The sequence below is a fragment of the Lottia gigantea genome (assembly GCF_000327385.1).
Source record: "Lottia gigantea unplaced genomic scaffold LOTGIsca_108, whole genome shotgun sequence".
In the NCBI taxonomy this organism is placed as follows: domain Eukaryota; kingdom Metazoa; phylum Mollusca; class Gastropoda; family Lottiidae; genus Lottia; species Lottia gigantea.
In genome coordinates this window covers 1,613-19,610 of record NW_008706957.1, presented here as the reverse complement: position 1 = coordinate 19,610, position 17,998 = coordinate 1,613, and the positions used below count along the sequence as shown (strand labels likewise).

General features: G+C 33.6%; 2 protein-coding genes across 2 annotated transcripts; both read left to right on the top strand.

Annotated features, from left to right (window-relative positions):
• Window positions 1-71: 71 nt before the first annotated feature.
• Window positions 72-4,718, top strand: LOTGIDRAFT_237462 (hypothetical protein; the record flags this gene model as incomplete). The annotated part of the gene is made up of 7 exons (XM_009046847.1): window positions 72-199; window positions 1,402-1,520; window positions 2,179-2,393; window positions 2,596-2,710; window positions 3,858-3,902; window positions 4,285-4,360; window positions 4,586-4,718. The coding sequence occupies exons 2-7, from the start codon at window positions 1,425-1,427 to the stop codon at window positions 4,714-4,716; spliced, it is 678 nt and encodes a 225-aa protein (XP_009045095.1). The 5' UTR covers window positions 72-199; window positions 1,402-1,424.
• Window positions 4,719-10,382: 5,664 nt separating this feature from the next.
• On the top strand, window positions 10,383-13,705 carry LOTGIDRAFT_170981 (hypothetical protein; the record flags this gene model as incomplete). The annotated part of the gene is made up of 5 exons (XM_009046846.1): window positions 10,383-10,478; window positions 11,199-11,413; window positions 11,663-11,777; window positions 12,383-12,458; window positions 13,575-13,705. The coding sequence occupies 5 exons, from the start codon at window positions 10,383-10,385 to the stop codon at window positions 13,703-13,705; spliced, it is 633 nt and encodes a 210-aa protein (XP_009045094.1).
• Between the last annotated feature and the right edge of the window lie 4,293 nt (window positions 13,706-17,998).

The following is a 17,998-nucleotide window of genomic DNA, read 5'->3' as shown; positions in this document are numbered from 1 at the left end:
ATAATCTATTGATCTAAGAAGGGAGGTAAATATGTTTATTTTTAGTTTTTCTATTTTTAGAATATAATACACTATGAATAACAGGACAAGGAATAAATGAACACACGTATAAAATCATGCCAAGTATATATATATCGTACAAATAATTATCTTAGGAACACTACAACACCAAGGATCTAAATCAAATATCTGGTTTAAGGTAATCGTTATTTTTATTAGACAAAGCTTAGCGTGTTAACAAACAACCATAGTGATCGCTGGAGTCGTAGTCTTGTAAAATAACATAAGAAAGTCTAGACCACAATTAAATATAGAACTACTATTTATCATCATAATATGCTCATTCTGTCCACAGTGAACGTCCATTATTCTAAGCACAGAACACTGTATCGTTCAGAATATATTGATCCAACCAAAAATAACATGTCGAAATGTAGCTTTATGTATAATAACAGAAGTGCAAACCTAACACTATAATAAATATACAATCTTTTAAAGTTCGTTATGCTTTTTGGAAGCTCTTAGAAAACTACTGTGTGGATTTAAACAAAATAAACGCCCAATCGAAGAAAAATATGTCCTATATTATACGTTTTCTAAAGATTTCAACTAATAATAGCCTACTTAAGTCTTTATTTGGCCAAATTAATTTAAGCCGCTTAATTAACAGTTAGTACACCCCGTTTTTTAATTAACCCTTTTAAAACTATTTTACTTTGATCAAGTAGGTGCATTGATGTAGATAGCATAATTTTACAACGTTTTTGATAATGGAAACTTTGCATTATATCACTTTAAGTAGACAAGTTGAAATCTTTAAAATCAATAGGAGACATATTTCTCTACAATTAGGCGATTATTTTGCTTAAATCCTTATATTTGTTTTCTTACACCTTCCAAAAAACAAACCGGTTAAAGGGATTGTAAAGATGTTTTCTAAAAAATGTATGTGTATCGGGTAGACTGATAGCATTAATTTGCACCATTTCAATTTTCAATCTGGCGTCTGTGGTTCCTACAATTCTACTAAACTAGGCGTTTAATGACGTCACTAATCGTAAAATATACGGTGTCACGCTGTGTCACATAAGACCACCGCGATTTGTAACGTCATAAAACGTTTATTTATTTTTTTTGGAATTACAGGAACCACAGACATCTGATGTAAAAATGAATGAATCAAATTATTCTATCATTGCTTAATAGTAGCTATAAATAAATTTATAAAACGCCTAATGTATACTAGTAGCCTAGTACAGAAAACGCAAACCTAACGTATGACAAGTAGTACAGAAAACGCAAGACTAACGTTTGGAAGTAGTATCTATCAATAAATAAAGTAATTATGTTTTCTTTATAACGTTCAGCTTTTTAGTTTTTTGTTATATCCTTGTCTTACAGAGGAAGACGAATTTATTTATAAGATGGACAAATCAAGAATAATTAAACGCGATGTAGAATTACCAACAGATGCCAGAGGCAAATTGGCTTTTGGTCTGTACAATGTTTTTACACCTAAAGTAAGGACCACAATTTATAATGTTAGTGGTAAGGGTGTTTGAAAGGTAACGGAGCACAGGAGAAATATAGCATCGTTCACCAGAATTCATACAGTGGCTCAGTTCGACTGTCGAAACACTGGTCCAAGAATGAGATTAAAACTTCTAAGAAGAAATACACCACAAGAAGCCACTATATCATGCAATTATCCTTACCAAAGAACGTGATCCTGGCCCGATTTGTGGCCCCCGCTCCTAGCCCTGTTACGGCTCCCCCACTCATTTTTAAATTTCTTACCTCTTTTACATTGAGATAGAATTGATTGCCCCCTTCCCTTTTAAATTTCTGTGGGCAAGTAATCACCCCTCTCACCAAATGTTTCATATAAGCATTTTCTAAGTGAATACGCGTTATTTAAGAGGGTTATATTCGTCTAAATAATTTCTTGGCCAGTTGATGGGACTCATTTTTAATATATTTTGTTTGAAATCTCTTGTAAATGAACAAATAGTTTGGTGTCACTTTAATGCGTTATTAACGTACTCATGAGTAAATATTTAAATGGATATCTCCCTTTGTCATCCAATGTGACCTGACGTTGGGTATGCATTCTAGAAAGCGATACTGGTAAATATTTCGCTAGAAAGGGTAAAATCTAGACCTCTATATCTCTTTTAGGAATGCAAGGATTTCATCAAGATAACAGAGAAACGTGGTTACGAAGAAGCTTTGGTCAATATTGGTGCAGGAAGACAATTATTAATGACGAACGTCAGGAATAGCGACCGATGTATCGTGGATTCACACGAGGATGCAGAAAAAATATGGCAGAGAATTAGAGATTTTATTCCTTCACAATGGAATGAACGACCTGTTTTAGGACTCAATGAAAGGTAGCACACCTTTGATTCATATTTTTATTTTTTATTGCTGGAAATTCCAGTTCCAGCCCAACTGGACAACCACATGTTATTCACATTTTTATTAGAGGTGGAACAATCTCTTTAAGTACGACCCTGAATACACTATATACATAGGGACTCTGAATTAAAAAAAAATTCATACATTCATTATTATTTGTTTATTCAATTTCAGATTAAGATTTTTAAGATATGACGGTGGGGGATATTTTAAGCCACATTATGACGGATCCTATATTAGAGAAAACGGAGAGAAAAGTTATATTACTATACAACTTTATTTAAACGAGGTAAGACTATGTCCATTCCAGTGTTACAGTTTCTTTCTACGCTGATTTCTTTTGGCTGGAACGAGGCATTTGATTTCAAAATTTTACGGTCGTCATCATGACCTCACCTAAAGATATCATCATCCGTTTATGATATTATCACAGATGTTTTTGTTTACAGAAATACTACCTCTTAGAATGGACATAAAGTTTTAAGTCTCAAACTTGGTCAATTATAAGTATATTCGTCAGTTGGACCAGGTGCCATGACTAAAGAATAGAATCTGTAAATAACACTATATATCCATTAAACTAACTTTTTATAACGTGGTCGTATATTGTCGTCGCCTCTGTCCGTCTGTCCGTCCGTTCACAATTGGATTGTGAACACATAAGAGGCTACAGTTTTTATCTGATTTTGATGAAATTTGGTGTGATCATTTATATTCTTGAGATCTTGGTCAAGTTCGATGTTGATTTTTCGATGAATGATTTTTGAATTATTGCCATTGACTAAGGAAAACACGTCAAAATTTGTTTGTGAACACGAAAGAGACTACAGTTTATATCTGATTTTAATAAAATTTGGTATGATCATTTATATTGATGAGATATTGGACAATTTCGAATTTGACGAATTTTCGATGAACGGTTTTTGAGTTATCGCCCTTGACTTAGGAAAAACGCGTCAAAATTTGTTTGTGAACACAATACAGCCTACAGTTTTCATCCGATTTAAATGAAATTTGGTGTGATCATTTATAATGAGATCTTGGTCAATTCAAATTTGACAATTTTTCGATGAATGGTTTTTGAGTTATTGCCCTTGACTTTGTAAAAACGCGTCAAAATATGTTTGTGAACCTTATAGAGACTACAGTTTTCATCTAATTTTAATGAAGTCTGCTGTGATCATCTATTACAATGAGATCTTGGTCAAGTTTGAATTTAACGATTTTTCAATGAATGGAAATTGAGTTATTGTCCTTGACTTAGTAAAGTCATCCAAATTTGTTGGCAGCTTATATCCAAATTTTATAAAATTTAATGTGTTTGATTAAATCAACAATATTTTGTACAAATTGGATTTTTGGTATGATTTGACACAGATTGGCGACCGCCTTTGACAATCTGAAAATTTATCAGGGAAGTGGGTGTATTTTACTAGGCAACCACTTGTTGGATTATAAAGGTTGTATTGTTATGGCACCAGGTAAGTCCAGTGATGAACAAAGACATATTTTGGCCAGTTTAAGAATTTCATTTTAGTTAGTTAGTATAGCTTTAACGACCATGTTTAAACAGATTATGCCATAGTTGTTTTGTTTATACCTTCCTATTTTGTGTAATATTGAGCAGGAAAGACACCGGAAGTTTAAATAGAAAATGGCCATGTGAGTCCATTTTGATAGATTTACCGATTATTTTGAATTCTTTCACTACCCATTGGTTGGGTTGGGGCGATTGGGTACATGATTTCAATCAGAGGGGCATTTAGGTGGTATTATTTAGGCAATGCCCCCACTTCCGGGCGCTTGGATGCAGAAGACACAATTATTTGTTAGTTTCAGTGGTTATATTTTTTCAATTTTCAGGGATTTGACGGAGGATCAACAACGTTTATATCGGCCATGAATGAAAAAGAAAGAGTCGAATTTGTTCCCCAGACAGGTAAGTAAATTGATTAGGAGGTGTTACTATGTTGTAGACACAGTAAATTAACTTTGTTTCAATTGGTACCACTATAGCCAACATGGTTATGCCCTTTTTGGCAGGCTTAATGCAGCAGATAGTTTGTATCCAGTGTCTAATACTTCTCGGAATAGTTAGAACTTTCAGATTTTGACCTACAAAAAAACATAATGGCCCTTTAAAAAGATTGTGTGTTTATTTCAGGATCTATATTAGTTTTTCAACATGATATTCTACATGAAGGCTCAGAATTAATAAAAGGTAGAAAATATACCATGCGAACAGATGTGATGTTTGACAACAAGAAAGTTGGACAACCTTTAACGTCAGCTTAGACCAGACCAGACCAGACCAAATTTTGTAATTTTGTCCTCCGACACGAAAAATATCCCAGAGAAAATCACGAAATAATGATGATGTATAAGGGAAGGAGGGAGATGCATTCGATCAAGTATCCTCCTGAAAGAAGTTTGGTTTCGTAGTAAGATTAAAGCTACCGTAAAATTATATATATACATTTATATTGATGAGATCTTGGTCAAGTTTGAATTTGACGATCTTTCGATGAACAGTTTTTGTGTTATTGCCCTTGGAATAGGAAAAACGCGTTAAAATTTGTTTGTGAACACAATACAGACTACAGTTTTCAACTAAATTTAATGAAATTTGGTGTGATCATTCATATTGACGAGATCTTGGACAAGTTTGAAATTGAGGATCTTTCGATGAACGGTTTTTGAGTTATTGCCCTTGTCTTAAGAAAACACGTAAATGTTTGTATGTGAACACATTAGAGACTACAGTTTTCAATTGATATTAATGACAGATGCTGTGATCATGTATATTGATGCGATAATTTGGGATATTGATATTGATTTTAAAAAAATTTGGTGAAATTTCTCAGTATAAATAAATGGCAGTAAATATATATATCATTGAATTCAAACTATTAAAATTTCTTCAATATGAGAAAATTGTAAATAGTCTTCAGAAGTACAGGCACCTGTTTCTTTCAATAGTCGACTCTCACTATAATAGTATATATATGAGAAGGTGGCTAACGCTCGTCACGACCAGCTCCACTTCAGGCGATTTTCTACCATTTACCGTAACGAAACATAATCCCAACCTTATATGAATCTACTTCCGGTTGATTTGACAGTAAATATATATCGGTCAATACGATTGGTCAGCTATAATTACCTGTCGAGTAAAAACCAAAGTGAAATTAATTTCTTAATAACTAAGTAGTTATATTGGTGATTTCCATTCTTTAAAAATATATAAGTAATGAAAATAGCAACACAGTAATTTTACAGCATCATGTTCTTTACAAAATAGATAACATTCTGCCCTGAAACCCGCCAACCGGAAGTAGATACATTGAAACGATTGGTGTACAATTTTGTCGTATTTTTGTTGAACAATAGTTAGATAAGTATGAAGCGGAACATTGAAGGAGATTCTATGCCTGTTCCTTCAATAATATTACTTAACTATGTTTTTGATTTAAATAATGTATTAAAAGATTATTATCATTTGTTTTTTTTTATAATGAGGGACATGGGCATAATTTAGTAAACTTGCCTTGGTGTGTAACCCAAGTTCATTACCAGATTTACATTATTGATGTCAACTTTTTCAAAGAATGAAGACCTTTATCTCTCAGTGGGAAAAGGTGTCAGTTGAACGGAGGTGATGTAGTTTCCTTTTAACAGTTATGTACTTTGCATGGTTCTTTTCTGTATCAACTCAACATGATTTAACTGAACTATTTATTCAATTTTCAAAATGTATTATGCTGTTTTCCACAAATTACAATAACTTTGATCATGTAAAGAACAAAACCATAAAAACGCAATGAAGGTTCACATCTTCAAAGTTTATATGATCAGATTCTCTCGCAGTTATCAGTGTTATAAAATAAACTTGTTGGATATCCCCCAGTCCCTTATTTTAATTATTTAATATTCATTGGATTTTTCACCGATAGGCCTCGTTAAAGTAATAACTGTATTATTATGATATTTTGACTTTCAATTACAACAAGAATTGTACCTCTCGGGTAAAAATTGGCAAAGTTATGGCCATTTTAATTCAGGGGCTGTAAGGCTGAAGCTTTGACTGAAAATCCACACCCATCTGAAGTTGATATGTTCCAAATTTCAAGTTCATACCGTGCAAACTCTGCCTGATGCAGCACTTTTAGTCTCAGACTTTTCCCCCAAACCAAAATATAAACCATTTTCCACTTGAAATTGATGGAACTTCAAAGTCGATTGTCTCGAAAGTTTTCAAAAAATACAAATTTCTGTTTTCAACTGAAATAGATAGCAGACATTTTAACCTTCGTTTGCAACAAAAATTATACCTCTCTGGCCAAAATTGACGGAGTTATCGCAATTTTAGTGCGGGGATGGGGGTCGGCAGGCAGCCTATACATTCTCTATACAGTGTAGTTGCACAGGTTGGGGTGAAGACCAAAACTTTTGCAGGCTGCCGTTCGAAAACTATCAGAGATGGAAGGCTGAAATTTGCACTGCAGGTCCACACCTATCTGAAGTTGATATGTTCCAAATTTCAAGTTCCTACCGTGCAAACTCTGCCTGCTGTAGCACTTTTAGTCTCAGACTTTTTCCCCAAACCAAAATATAAAATATTTTCCACTTGAAATTGATGGAACTTCAAAGTCGATTTCTCAAAAGTTTCAAAAAATACGAATTTCTATTGGCCGAGTTATCGCCATTTTAGTGCGGGGGTGGGGTTCGGCAGGTAGCCGTTCGAACACTATCAAAGATGGAATGCTGAAACTGCAGGAACACACAGTTGATATGTTCCAAGTTCCTACCTATTTTTTTTTTTTTTTTTTTTTTTTTTTTTAATCCAAACTAGGTCGGAATGTGGATAATTCTTCGTAAACTTTACATTGGAATATGTCATCGGGCCCCATCAGCTGATCAAATTTTATATATGGTTATTTAGCGCCCTGTAAATTGGATAATCAATTAGTTGATATTGACTATGAAATATTGGTTAGAAATAATAACATGTATGACATTATTTTGTTGTCGTGTGGTTATTCTTGTGTTTTAATTCATTGATACTTTTTTCTTATTACCGATTGCGTTCTGTTCGGATATAGGAGTATATTTATTTAGGAAGGTAAGCACTTGATTTCCTTTTAGAAAATTGAAATATAGAATTATTCAATGTGTCTCTCGATGTTACATAACTTTTTGTGATTGTATTTGATATAATACTCCTTTTTGTCGCATATTTAGGAAAATTCAGTCTACCAATTCAGTTTCGACATTTTCTAGGGCTGATTTGGACATTGAATATTATCTAAATAGTCTTCAGAAATGATAGAAATGTACAAAAATCGCATAATTTCTTCAAAAATATCCCAAACGATGAATTTCATTTTCTATAATATGACAGTCTCCAGAAAAGAGAATAAATTTTGAAGAAATAATGTGCGCTTATGTTTATTGTTTTATCAAGCAAAGACATTCTAATACTTAATAAAGGGACATTTTTCGTAAATGGAAATTTTTTTGGATCAAATTTGTGAAAACTATACACCAAAATCTAGAGAAATGTGCCCTTTAACGTATCTAAAAATTTTAACTAAAAAAATTCAGTCGTTAATTCAGTTTGAAGAAGAAGATATGTAGATATAAATAGCATCTTTAGGAATATTTTCAGGTATAATGTACAACGTTTTTGATTATGAAAACATTTGACAAAAAAAGCGGAATGTCCCTAAATGGGCCTACATTAAAGGGACAGATTCGCCATTTTCGAGGGTTAAAAAATATCTCAACTCAAACTGGGAACATCCCGTTTTGATAAAACGGATGGCGAATCTGAAACACTACTTTTTATAACTAAGTCTATAAGAGTGTAATTTTCTATAAATAGTTGATAAATATGTTTTAAATCAGATTTTCCGACCCAAAGATTGTTCAAACATCACTGATAATATTGTAATAGCTAAAATAATTATGACAAGCCCCTTAATGCCTTAACGTTTTTAACAAAGAGCGCTTATTAGCTAGAGGCGGATGATGCAATTGAATCAAGCAATGACAGTTACAGTTCCTTTCAAAGTTTAATGAAAAGACTCTTAAGAATCACGGAAGAATTTGAATCTTCGCTCGATTATATCACATGATAACGTATTGGTTATTTCACAATGAGGCAATGATAATAACAAACTCAGAATTCATTCCTTTAATAATCGTTTTGCCAACAAATACTATGGGATATCTAGGTATGATATCGACCGGGCAATATCTTAATGTAACAAGTAACATTGTATTTCTTTGTTACCCAGAGTTGTCTGGCAGATGTTCTTTAAAGGGACAGATTCGCTATTTTCGGGCGTTGAATTTAAGTCTTGAATGTAATGATGTGAAAAGTTTTCAGAAGTACTAGAAATGTATGAAAATCACACAATTCCTTCAAAAATACTCCAAACTCGGGATTTCGATTTCTATTCTATATAAAGCCATTTTCCACTTGAAATTGAGGGTGGAACTTCAAAGTCGATTTTCTCGAAATTTCTGTTTACAACTTTAATAGATAGAAGACATGTTAAAAGTCGGAAGTCAAACGTGAAAAAAAAGCTTGGAAGTTGGAAGTCGGAATGTCCCGATCCGGCTTTCGTGATTATTAGTTATACAATATCAGATATAAGTGTAAAGTTTATCATAAGGAATTTAAATGAACTATAAACCGAGACCCATATTGACACAGGTTTTATACTAAAACTCAGAGGGACAATGTATGGTTTTATTTTAAGTAATGAAATTGGTCGGTTCTCAGGACTTTTTCAGCGGGGCATTCCATTTTGTAGCTACGGGCTTGGCTAAAGGCGATCAGAGTCTTAGATTATAATATGACTATAATATGGTAGGTTTTTAAATAACATGGATGGTTAAAGTCGAGCTCTCTATAAAAATATTTATACGACTATAGGCTAACAATGGAGTTGACATTATTGACAACATAAAATGTTGTATTACAAAAGCACACAGAAATTTGGCACAATGGTTCGCTTGCGTGATCAGGTCGCTAACAATAATCTATTGATCTAAGAAGGGAGGTAAATGTGTTTATTTTTAGTTTTTCTATTTTTAGAATATAATACACTATGAATAACAGGACAAGGAAGAAATTAACATATAAAATCATGCCAAGTAGTTATATATAGAGAGAGTCGATGCCTGTGTATATCGCAAATATGATATTCTTAGGAACACTTCAACACCAAGGATCCAAATCAAAATATCTGGTATAAAGGTAATTGTGGGACTTTGCGGTAAAGGCTAAGTGTGTTGTAACAAACAACCAAAGCGTTTATTTTGTTTAAATCTGTACAGTAGTTTTCTAACACGAACGAACTTTAAAAAGTTTACGTAAACCTTTTAAATAGTTTTGGTGCCAATCGCAGGGATTTTTAAGGGAAAACTTACAGATAAATCCAGGGACACATTCTTATAGATTTTGGCATTTAGTTTTCATAAACTTGAGTAAAAAATATTTCGACCTACGAGAAAAAAAGAATGCCCCTATAACAATTAGTACTCCCCGTTTTTAATTAACCCTTTGAAAACAAAATATTCAGTTTGATCAAATTAGATGTAAATAACATATTTAGTAATAATTTCATCTGTTTTTTGATAATGAAAATTTTGCGTACTGCCCCTTAAAAGTTTTATATTAGTTAACAAAACAGTTAAAGGGATTGTAAAAACGCTTAGTTTTTTGGAATTACAGGAACTACAGACTCTGATAAAAAATAAGAATGAATCAAATTTATGCCATCATTGCTTAATAGCATCTATAAATAAATTTATAAAGTAGTACAGAAACGAAAGCCTAACGTATACAAGCAGTAGCTATCAATAAATAAAATTATGTTTTCTTTATAACGTTCAGCTCTTTAGTTTTTTTATAACCCTGTCTTACAGAGGAAGACGAATTTATTGTAAAGATGGACAAATCAGGAATAATTAAACGCGATGTAGAATTACCAACAGATGCCAGAGGCAAATTGGCTTTTGGTCTGTACAATGTTTTTACACCTGAGGTAAGGACCACAGTTTATGATCTTAGTGGTAAGAGTGATTTAAAGGTAAACGAGTTGCTAGTTTGCAAGATTACGGAGTTGCTATTCAAGTGAAGGCACAGAGTTAAAGCAGAGTTCAACATATAAGAAGAATTCGTAGAGAGACTCAGTTCGACTGTCGAACACTGGTCCAAGAATGAGAATAAATATTCTATAGGGGAATACACCACAAGAAGCCACTATCACGCAATTATCCTTACGAAAGACTTAGCAGTCGACCATGATATTGGCACGATTTGTGGCCCCGCTCCCCAACTCATTTTTAAATTTCTTACCTCTTTTACATCGAAAAAGATTTGATTGCCCCCTTCACTTTTAAATTCATGGAAACGCCACGAAGCTGTGAATACGCTTCATTTAACAGGGTTATATTCGTCTAAATAATTTCTTGGCCAGTTGATGGGGAACAATTTTACCTATCATTTTTAAAATCCAACACATGTGGTTCTCGTGCAAATGAACAAAACATACTGTGATAGTTTGGTTTTCACTTTAAATGCGTTAATAACGTACCCCTGGCTCATGAGTAAATATTTAAATGGTTATCTCCTTTGGAATATTTGTCATCCAATGTGACCTGACGTTGGGTATGCATTCTGGAAAGCGAAATTGGTAAATATAAAATAAAAATATGATATTCCGCTAGAAATGATAATATCTTCACCTCTGTATCTCTTTTAGGAATGCAAGGATTTCATCAAGATAACAGAGAAACGTGGTTATGAAAAAGCTTTGGTAACTATCAGTTCAGGAAGACAGATATTAATGACGAAGGTCAGGAACAGCGACCGATGTATCGTGAATTCTCATGAGGAAGCAGAAAAAATATGGCAGAGAATTAAAGATTTTATTCCTTCACAATGGAAAAAACGACCTGTTTTAGGACTCAATGAAAGGTAGTACACCTTTGATTCATATTTTTTATTTTCTTTAATATTGCTATTCCAGTTTCAGCCGAACTGGACAATCACATGTTATTCACATTATTATGTTGGGGTGAAACAATCTAGTTTTAATTTAGTCGAGTTACGTCGTTGAACCTCTTTAACTACGGCCTTGAATATACGATATACATAGGTATTCTAAATTCAAGTAAAAAAAAAAAAATTTCATACATTCATTATTATTCGTTTATTCAATTTCAGATTAAGTTTTTTAAGATATAACGGTGGGGGATATTTTAAGCCACATTTTGACGGATCCTCTATTACAGAGAACGGAGGGGAAAGTTACATTACTATACTACTTTATTTAAACGAGGTAGGACTATTTCCAGTGTTACATAGTTTCTTTCTACGCTGATTTTTCTTGGCTGGAACGAGGCATTTGACTTCAAAGCTACAGTTGCAGGTGTATTTATACTTACCCAACTCTAAATTTTACGGTCGTCATTATGGTATAGTTTTTTGTTTATACTTTCCTATTTTGTGTAATATTAAGTTTTAATAGACAAGGCCCTGTGAGTCCATTATGATAGTTTTACCGATTATTTTGAATTCTTTTACTACACTTTGGTTGTGTTGGGGCGATGGGGTACATGATTTCCATCAGAGGCGTATTAAGGCAATCATTTTTAAGCAATGGCTTACTTCCGGGGCGCTCGGGTGCAGCACAATCGTATCTACGGCGGCCATTGTCGCTACGCCTGCAATAACCTCATATGCAGATGGACGAAAATCTTCTTTAATTGTTAGGCGGAAGTTACCTCCGCGACGTCTGTGAGTCAGAGACTGGTCAAATGTCAATGACGAAAGTAGTCCAATGTATCCACCAGCTGCATACGCGGTTTTTGTCAAACCGTAGATACGAATGGGATGCAGCAGATTATCTGATAGTTTCAGTGGTTATATTTTTTCAATTTTTAGGGATTTGATGGAGGATCAACAACGTTTATATCGACCAAGAATGAAAAAGAAAGAGTCGAATTTGTTCCCCAAACAGGTAAGTAAATTAGTTAGGAGGTGTTACTATGTTGTAGATACAGGAAAATAACCTTGTTTCTATTGGTAACACTAGACAACATGTTTAGGCCCTTTTTGGCTGTCTGGCAGACTTAATGCAGCAGATAGTGTGTCTGGTAAGGGTTAGATTGTCACCTTTCATTTGAAAGTATTTTCAGACAGTATATTTGATGTTCTATCTTGGTCACCTTTGGGCGTGTCTGTCAAGCTTAATGCAGTGGGTAATTTGACTGGCATTAAACATTCTGTACTTTCTGAAATGTGTCAAATAACAGGCCCTTTTGGAGTGGAGGAGTTTGGGGGCCAAATGCAGCAGGCAAGTCTGTCTGACATGGCCCATTGTTTACCCAGTAAATTACCCTGAAATATGTTGTATGTGGTACAAATCTATGTTTTATCTATTTTTGGCCCATTTCGGGATCCCCAGGGGCCAATAAGAACGGGATGCATTCAGTGTCTAAAACTTCTCGGAATAGTTAAAACTTTCAGATACGTTAAGGGACACGTTACTCTAGATTTTGGTGTATAGTTTTCATAGATTTGAGCAAAACGTTTTTCGACCTACACAAAAATAGCCCTTTTAAGGGAAATGCCCCTTTTTTTGAAGGTCGAAAAAATTTTTTGCTCAAATTTGTTAAAACTATACATATATCTAGTGAAATATGCCCTTTATCTTATCTGGTATCAGAAAGTTTTAACTAAAAAATTAACGTTAATTTTTGAACGCCAAAAATATTTAAAAATATTACGTAAGGTTTTTAATGTTTGTTTTGGAAGCTGTTAGAAAACTAGTGCATTGATTTGAGTAAAATAAACGCCTAATTGTAGAGAAATATGTCTGCCACATATTTTAAAGGTCTCAACTAATAATATCGAGCCATTATAAAGCCAAACACCAAAACTAGTTCAAACTGCTTAATTAAACAATTGGTACTCTTCGTTTTAATTAACCCTTTTAAAAAAATTCATTTTGATCAGGAAGATGTCAATAGCATACCTTAGAAATATTTTCAGGTATAATTTAGGACGTTTTTGATAATGAAAACTTTTACAAAAAAGAGGAATACCATTAATAAAGATTGTGTGTTTCTTTCAGGATCTATATTAGTGTTTCAACATGATATTCTACATGAAGGCTCAGAATTAATAAAAGGTAGAAAATATGCTATGAGAACAGATGTGATGTTTGGCATCAAGAAATTTGGACAATCTTTAACGTCAGTCTAGACCAGGGGTTTTCATTCTGGGAGGAATAATTTTGTAATTTTTTGGGGATAATGAGGCGCTTTGTAGTCTACCATAAATTTTTTGGACAATTATAATCGTTCTATTCAGCCCGGCTATATTCTCCGACACGAGAAATATCGCAGAGAAAACCAAAGAGAAAATCACGAAATAATGAGGATATGTAGGGGAAGAAGGGAGATGCATTCGATCAAGTATCCTCCAGAAAGAAGTTTCGTTTTATAGAAAATTAAAGCCACCGTAAAATTTCAAAAATCTAATTAAAATTTTTTGGTCACCATCTGGGTAACCTATTCTAGGATTTCGCTTGCTAATGCCTACTTTGAACCCCTGCAAAATGGTTGGCGAAAAGATGTTTTAATTATATTAGATCGCTGACGTCGATGTTGCTATAGTCATAAACGTTAAGTTTTAGTTAAATTGCAAGAACCACACACGTCTGAATGGCTGGATTGATGCGAATCGATGCTATCAGATAAACTCTATTTTTATAGACCCTTTTACTCTAAATTATGTTTGTTAAAAGTGACAGATTCGCCATTTTCGGGGGTTGATTTGAGTCTTGAATATATATAAATAGTCGTCAGAAGTACTAGAAATGTACGAAAATCGCACATATCACAAACTAGAAATTTCACTCACTATTTCTCTATAGCCTAATATTCTATATATCACGGAGTATCTTAAATTGACGAGTCATCATTTTAACATTCAAACGCAGATAATTCTGGACACACATGGATTTGAAGGCTAAAATTTCAGTTTCTGAGACTAAGGTTCGATTAGACAAACGGATGACAAACGAAGAACAAGCTGGCGAATCACCTCTCCCACAAAGTTAGAAATTACATAACTAATATTCTGAGCGTTTAAAATCTGTGATATTTTAAAATATATATATTGTTGAATTGTTTTATTGTTAACTATATAGATAAACCTAACATTACTATATTCAGAAATTACTGGTTGTTTTTATATCATTATAGCTCAATGTTTTTTGTTTAATTTTGTTTTTATTTAATAAAATGTCTAATCTAATTCTAAACTTAACTGATAAAGTTACGGTTGTGGTTATTGCATTAGTGGCCATTCAAAAACGTTTTAAGCTAGCCAGCTTTAAGTAACAAAGTGGTACAGGGGGCTGGAGCTTGGTCAAGCATTACATAAAAAAAAATTAAACAAATCCATATTTCAAATGAACCAATGTTATGTAACAAGAAGGGCGTACTGGCCTGTGTTACAAGATATTACCGGAGATGTTAGAAATGTACCTTTTTGCGTTTTGTAATTTTCGTGTTTTTTTTGAAGCCCAATTTTACTAAAGTGAAGCAAACTGTCTCTATTCTCGCATATCGAAGAGATTTGTTGCCAAAACTATTGAAATGGCCTTTTTGCAGGGTGGGGGTCACATCTACGAAATAATCTAACATAATAACTTATTTGACCGACATTTATATCACTGCACCAGAAAAAATCACTCGATTTTTATAAATATCAGATATATTTTAACTCAGCCCTCAGATCACTTGTATATATGTATTTTGTATTGGCTGAAAGTATATTAAGTTCTAGAAAAACCGATATATATTATGAGCAAGTTGAATTAGGCAACTCACAGTCCGCAATTTTTCAAGATGGCGGTGCCCATAGAGAGAAAGTCAAGAGTCAACGATCGATTTTCCACCGGGACTTATCTGGCAAGTCACAAAACAACATTTCGGTTTTGCAAGTTTCTCAGAAGCTAAAACATTTTTTGAATGTAAACTTTAAATTGAGACGGTACATACGTCGCGTATTTCTGGTTTAGAAAAGTAGTTCGGTTGAAGCCACGCCTCTTACATGTCGGTAAACTAAGTTCCATTTGACCATTTGAATCTTTCTCGGTAAGTAATAAACGATTTCGTTGTGTATTACTGCGAACCTCTTTACTTCCGATTTTTACAATGATCTGTCAAGTGATAATAATATTGCGATCTGACTATAGTCCTTAGCTTTAGAGCCTTTGGTCGGATATTCTGCTGACAGTTTCTTATGCATTTAATGCTAGATTGTGACAATCGGTTTATCAGTGATACATTTATTATCATCAATAATCCATTTCTTACGGCTAAGTCAGACTTTGTGAAGCTTTGACAATGTACCTTTCCACTTATTCACTTTGGTATGAATGACTTCAACTTAAACTTATCTTTGCTAAGTTTGACCACCTCTGTGTATGTTCGGAAACCCAACAAAAACACAGACAATGAATCCTTTACAAATTCACTTCAAATAAATGTTATCAATAGAAAAAATTGATTGATACATTTTTAAAATAAAATAAAATAACTTTGCGTGTTTGTCATAATTCACATGCTTTCAGTGGGATCTTTACTATAAACACGCATCGTGTTTTTTTAACATTTTATAACAATTTTATCGAACATTCAAGATGTCAGATGATATGTTGTCGCCTTTGAAAACAATCACAACAGAACATACATTATTTTCTGCCTAAAAGTTATTCACTGTGACAGCCTTTCTCACTGCGTTACCTTGACGACTGTCATGTTTTCTTTCGTCTTGTTGGTTGTCATCTGTTGGAATTTCTATTTTCAATTTCAAATACATGTCGATATAATGCAATAATGATGTTGCTACAATAACGGCCATTGATGTATCCAGATAGTTACCTATGACGTCGACAGACACAGGAACCGTCGTTTCAGAACACCTAATAGCCTTTCTATAACAGTATTTCGAGAATGCGAATGTGCATTCTGAATTGGTAATATAGGTTTATATGGCCGACACGGATATCCAGCACCGCCCAAAATGTATCTGATTTGGCGACCATCTTAGGGGAGACGGTGCTCTTGTCAAAGACCCGTATCAAGAGTAGAACCGTGTGAAGTATGACTTACATCAAAGATCGAGCGCAGCATACCTATAGTATGACTTAAGCTTGAGTTTGATTAAAGTACGGATAAAGTTCGAGGCCCTAATTGTAGTCTCCAAAGAACTTCAACTTTATTGATTGTTTGGGGGGACAAGTAATATTCGGAGGGGCAATGGTGTATGGTTTTGGATGCTTTAATGAAATTGGTCGGTTATCAGATTTTTTTCAGGGAGGATATCCAACTTTTATATAAAGGGCTGTAACTCCGTCAATATTTGTCGAACTTGTGGAAGTAAACCTACAAACCAAATTTTTTCGATAAACATAGGACAACAACTGTAAAGCAATTTTTATTTTTTTATATACAAGAAAGCATGCATTTATAATGGAAGTCAATGGTTGCTATTTTCGGGGAGTGATTTTGGGTCTTGAATATATGTAAATTGTCTTAAGAATTACTAGAACTGTATGAAAATCGCACATTTTCTTCAAATACACAACAAGAACTTTTTTTTATTTCGTTCGCAAGCTTTTCTTCTTTCTGTATGTAAGGGCATCTATAGCATGTCTTTTTGATAGTCTCTAACACCACGACATCTTTCATCGCAGCTGTGCGCATAACAGCAAGTTGATACGAATAAGCTGTACGTCCTGGACATGGACTGGATGAGTTAGTGTAATCATACCGTATTATTAAAAGATAACTTGCCAGGCAAAGTAAAAGTACGATTACATAGCAGCTTTGTTAAATTTTTTGACTCAATAAAGAGCAACGTCAATCATAATGATTTATACGTAAAGTTTCTATTCAATACTATTCAGTAAACAAAGTAAGTCCCCCACTATAAGAGCCTTCAAGAGAAATTCCCCCATGTCTATAAGCAGAAAATGATAGTTGCATATTCAAAAAATAAGAACTTAAATGATAATATTGTTCATAGTAAACTAAAAACAATCAGTACATAAGAGATACTATACTTCTCGCCCATTTGTCGAGTTATTTTTTCTAATTTCTGCTCAGAATCAGAACAGAAGAAAACCCAATATCAAGACCCTTAATCCTAATTTCTAACTAAAGTGTCTGTTCCACCCTAGGCCTGTACATTTGGGAGAATCAAACCCTCCCTTCCCCGAAATCAAAAACCGTCCATCCAAAAATCTTTAAATTCAAATTCCAATATCTCACCATTATAAATAATCACACCAAATTTCATTTAAATTGGATGAAATCTGAAGTCTCTAATTTTGACGCGTTTCGATTAAGGGCAATAACTTAAAAACCTTTCGTCGAAAATCGTCAAATTCACACCTGACCTAGATCGTATCAATTCTAATGACCACACTAAGTTTCATCAAAATCCATTGAAAACTGTTGCTTCCATTGTGCCCACTAACAT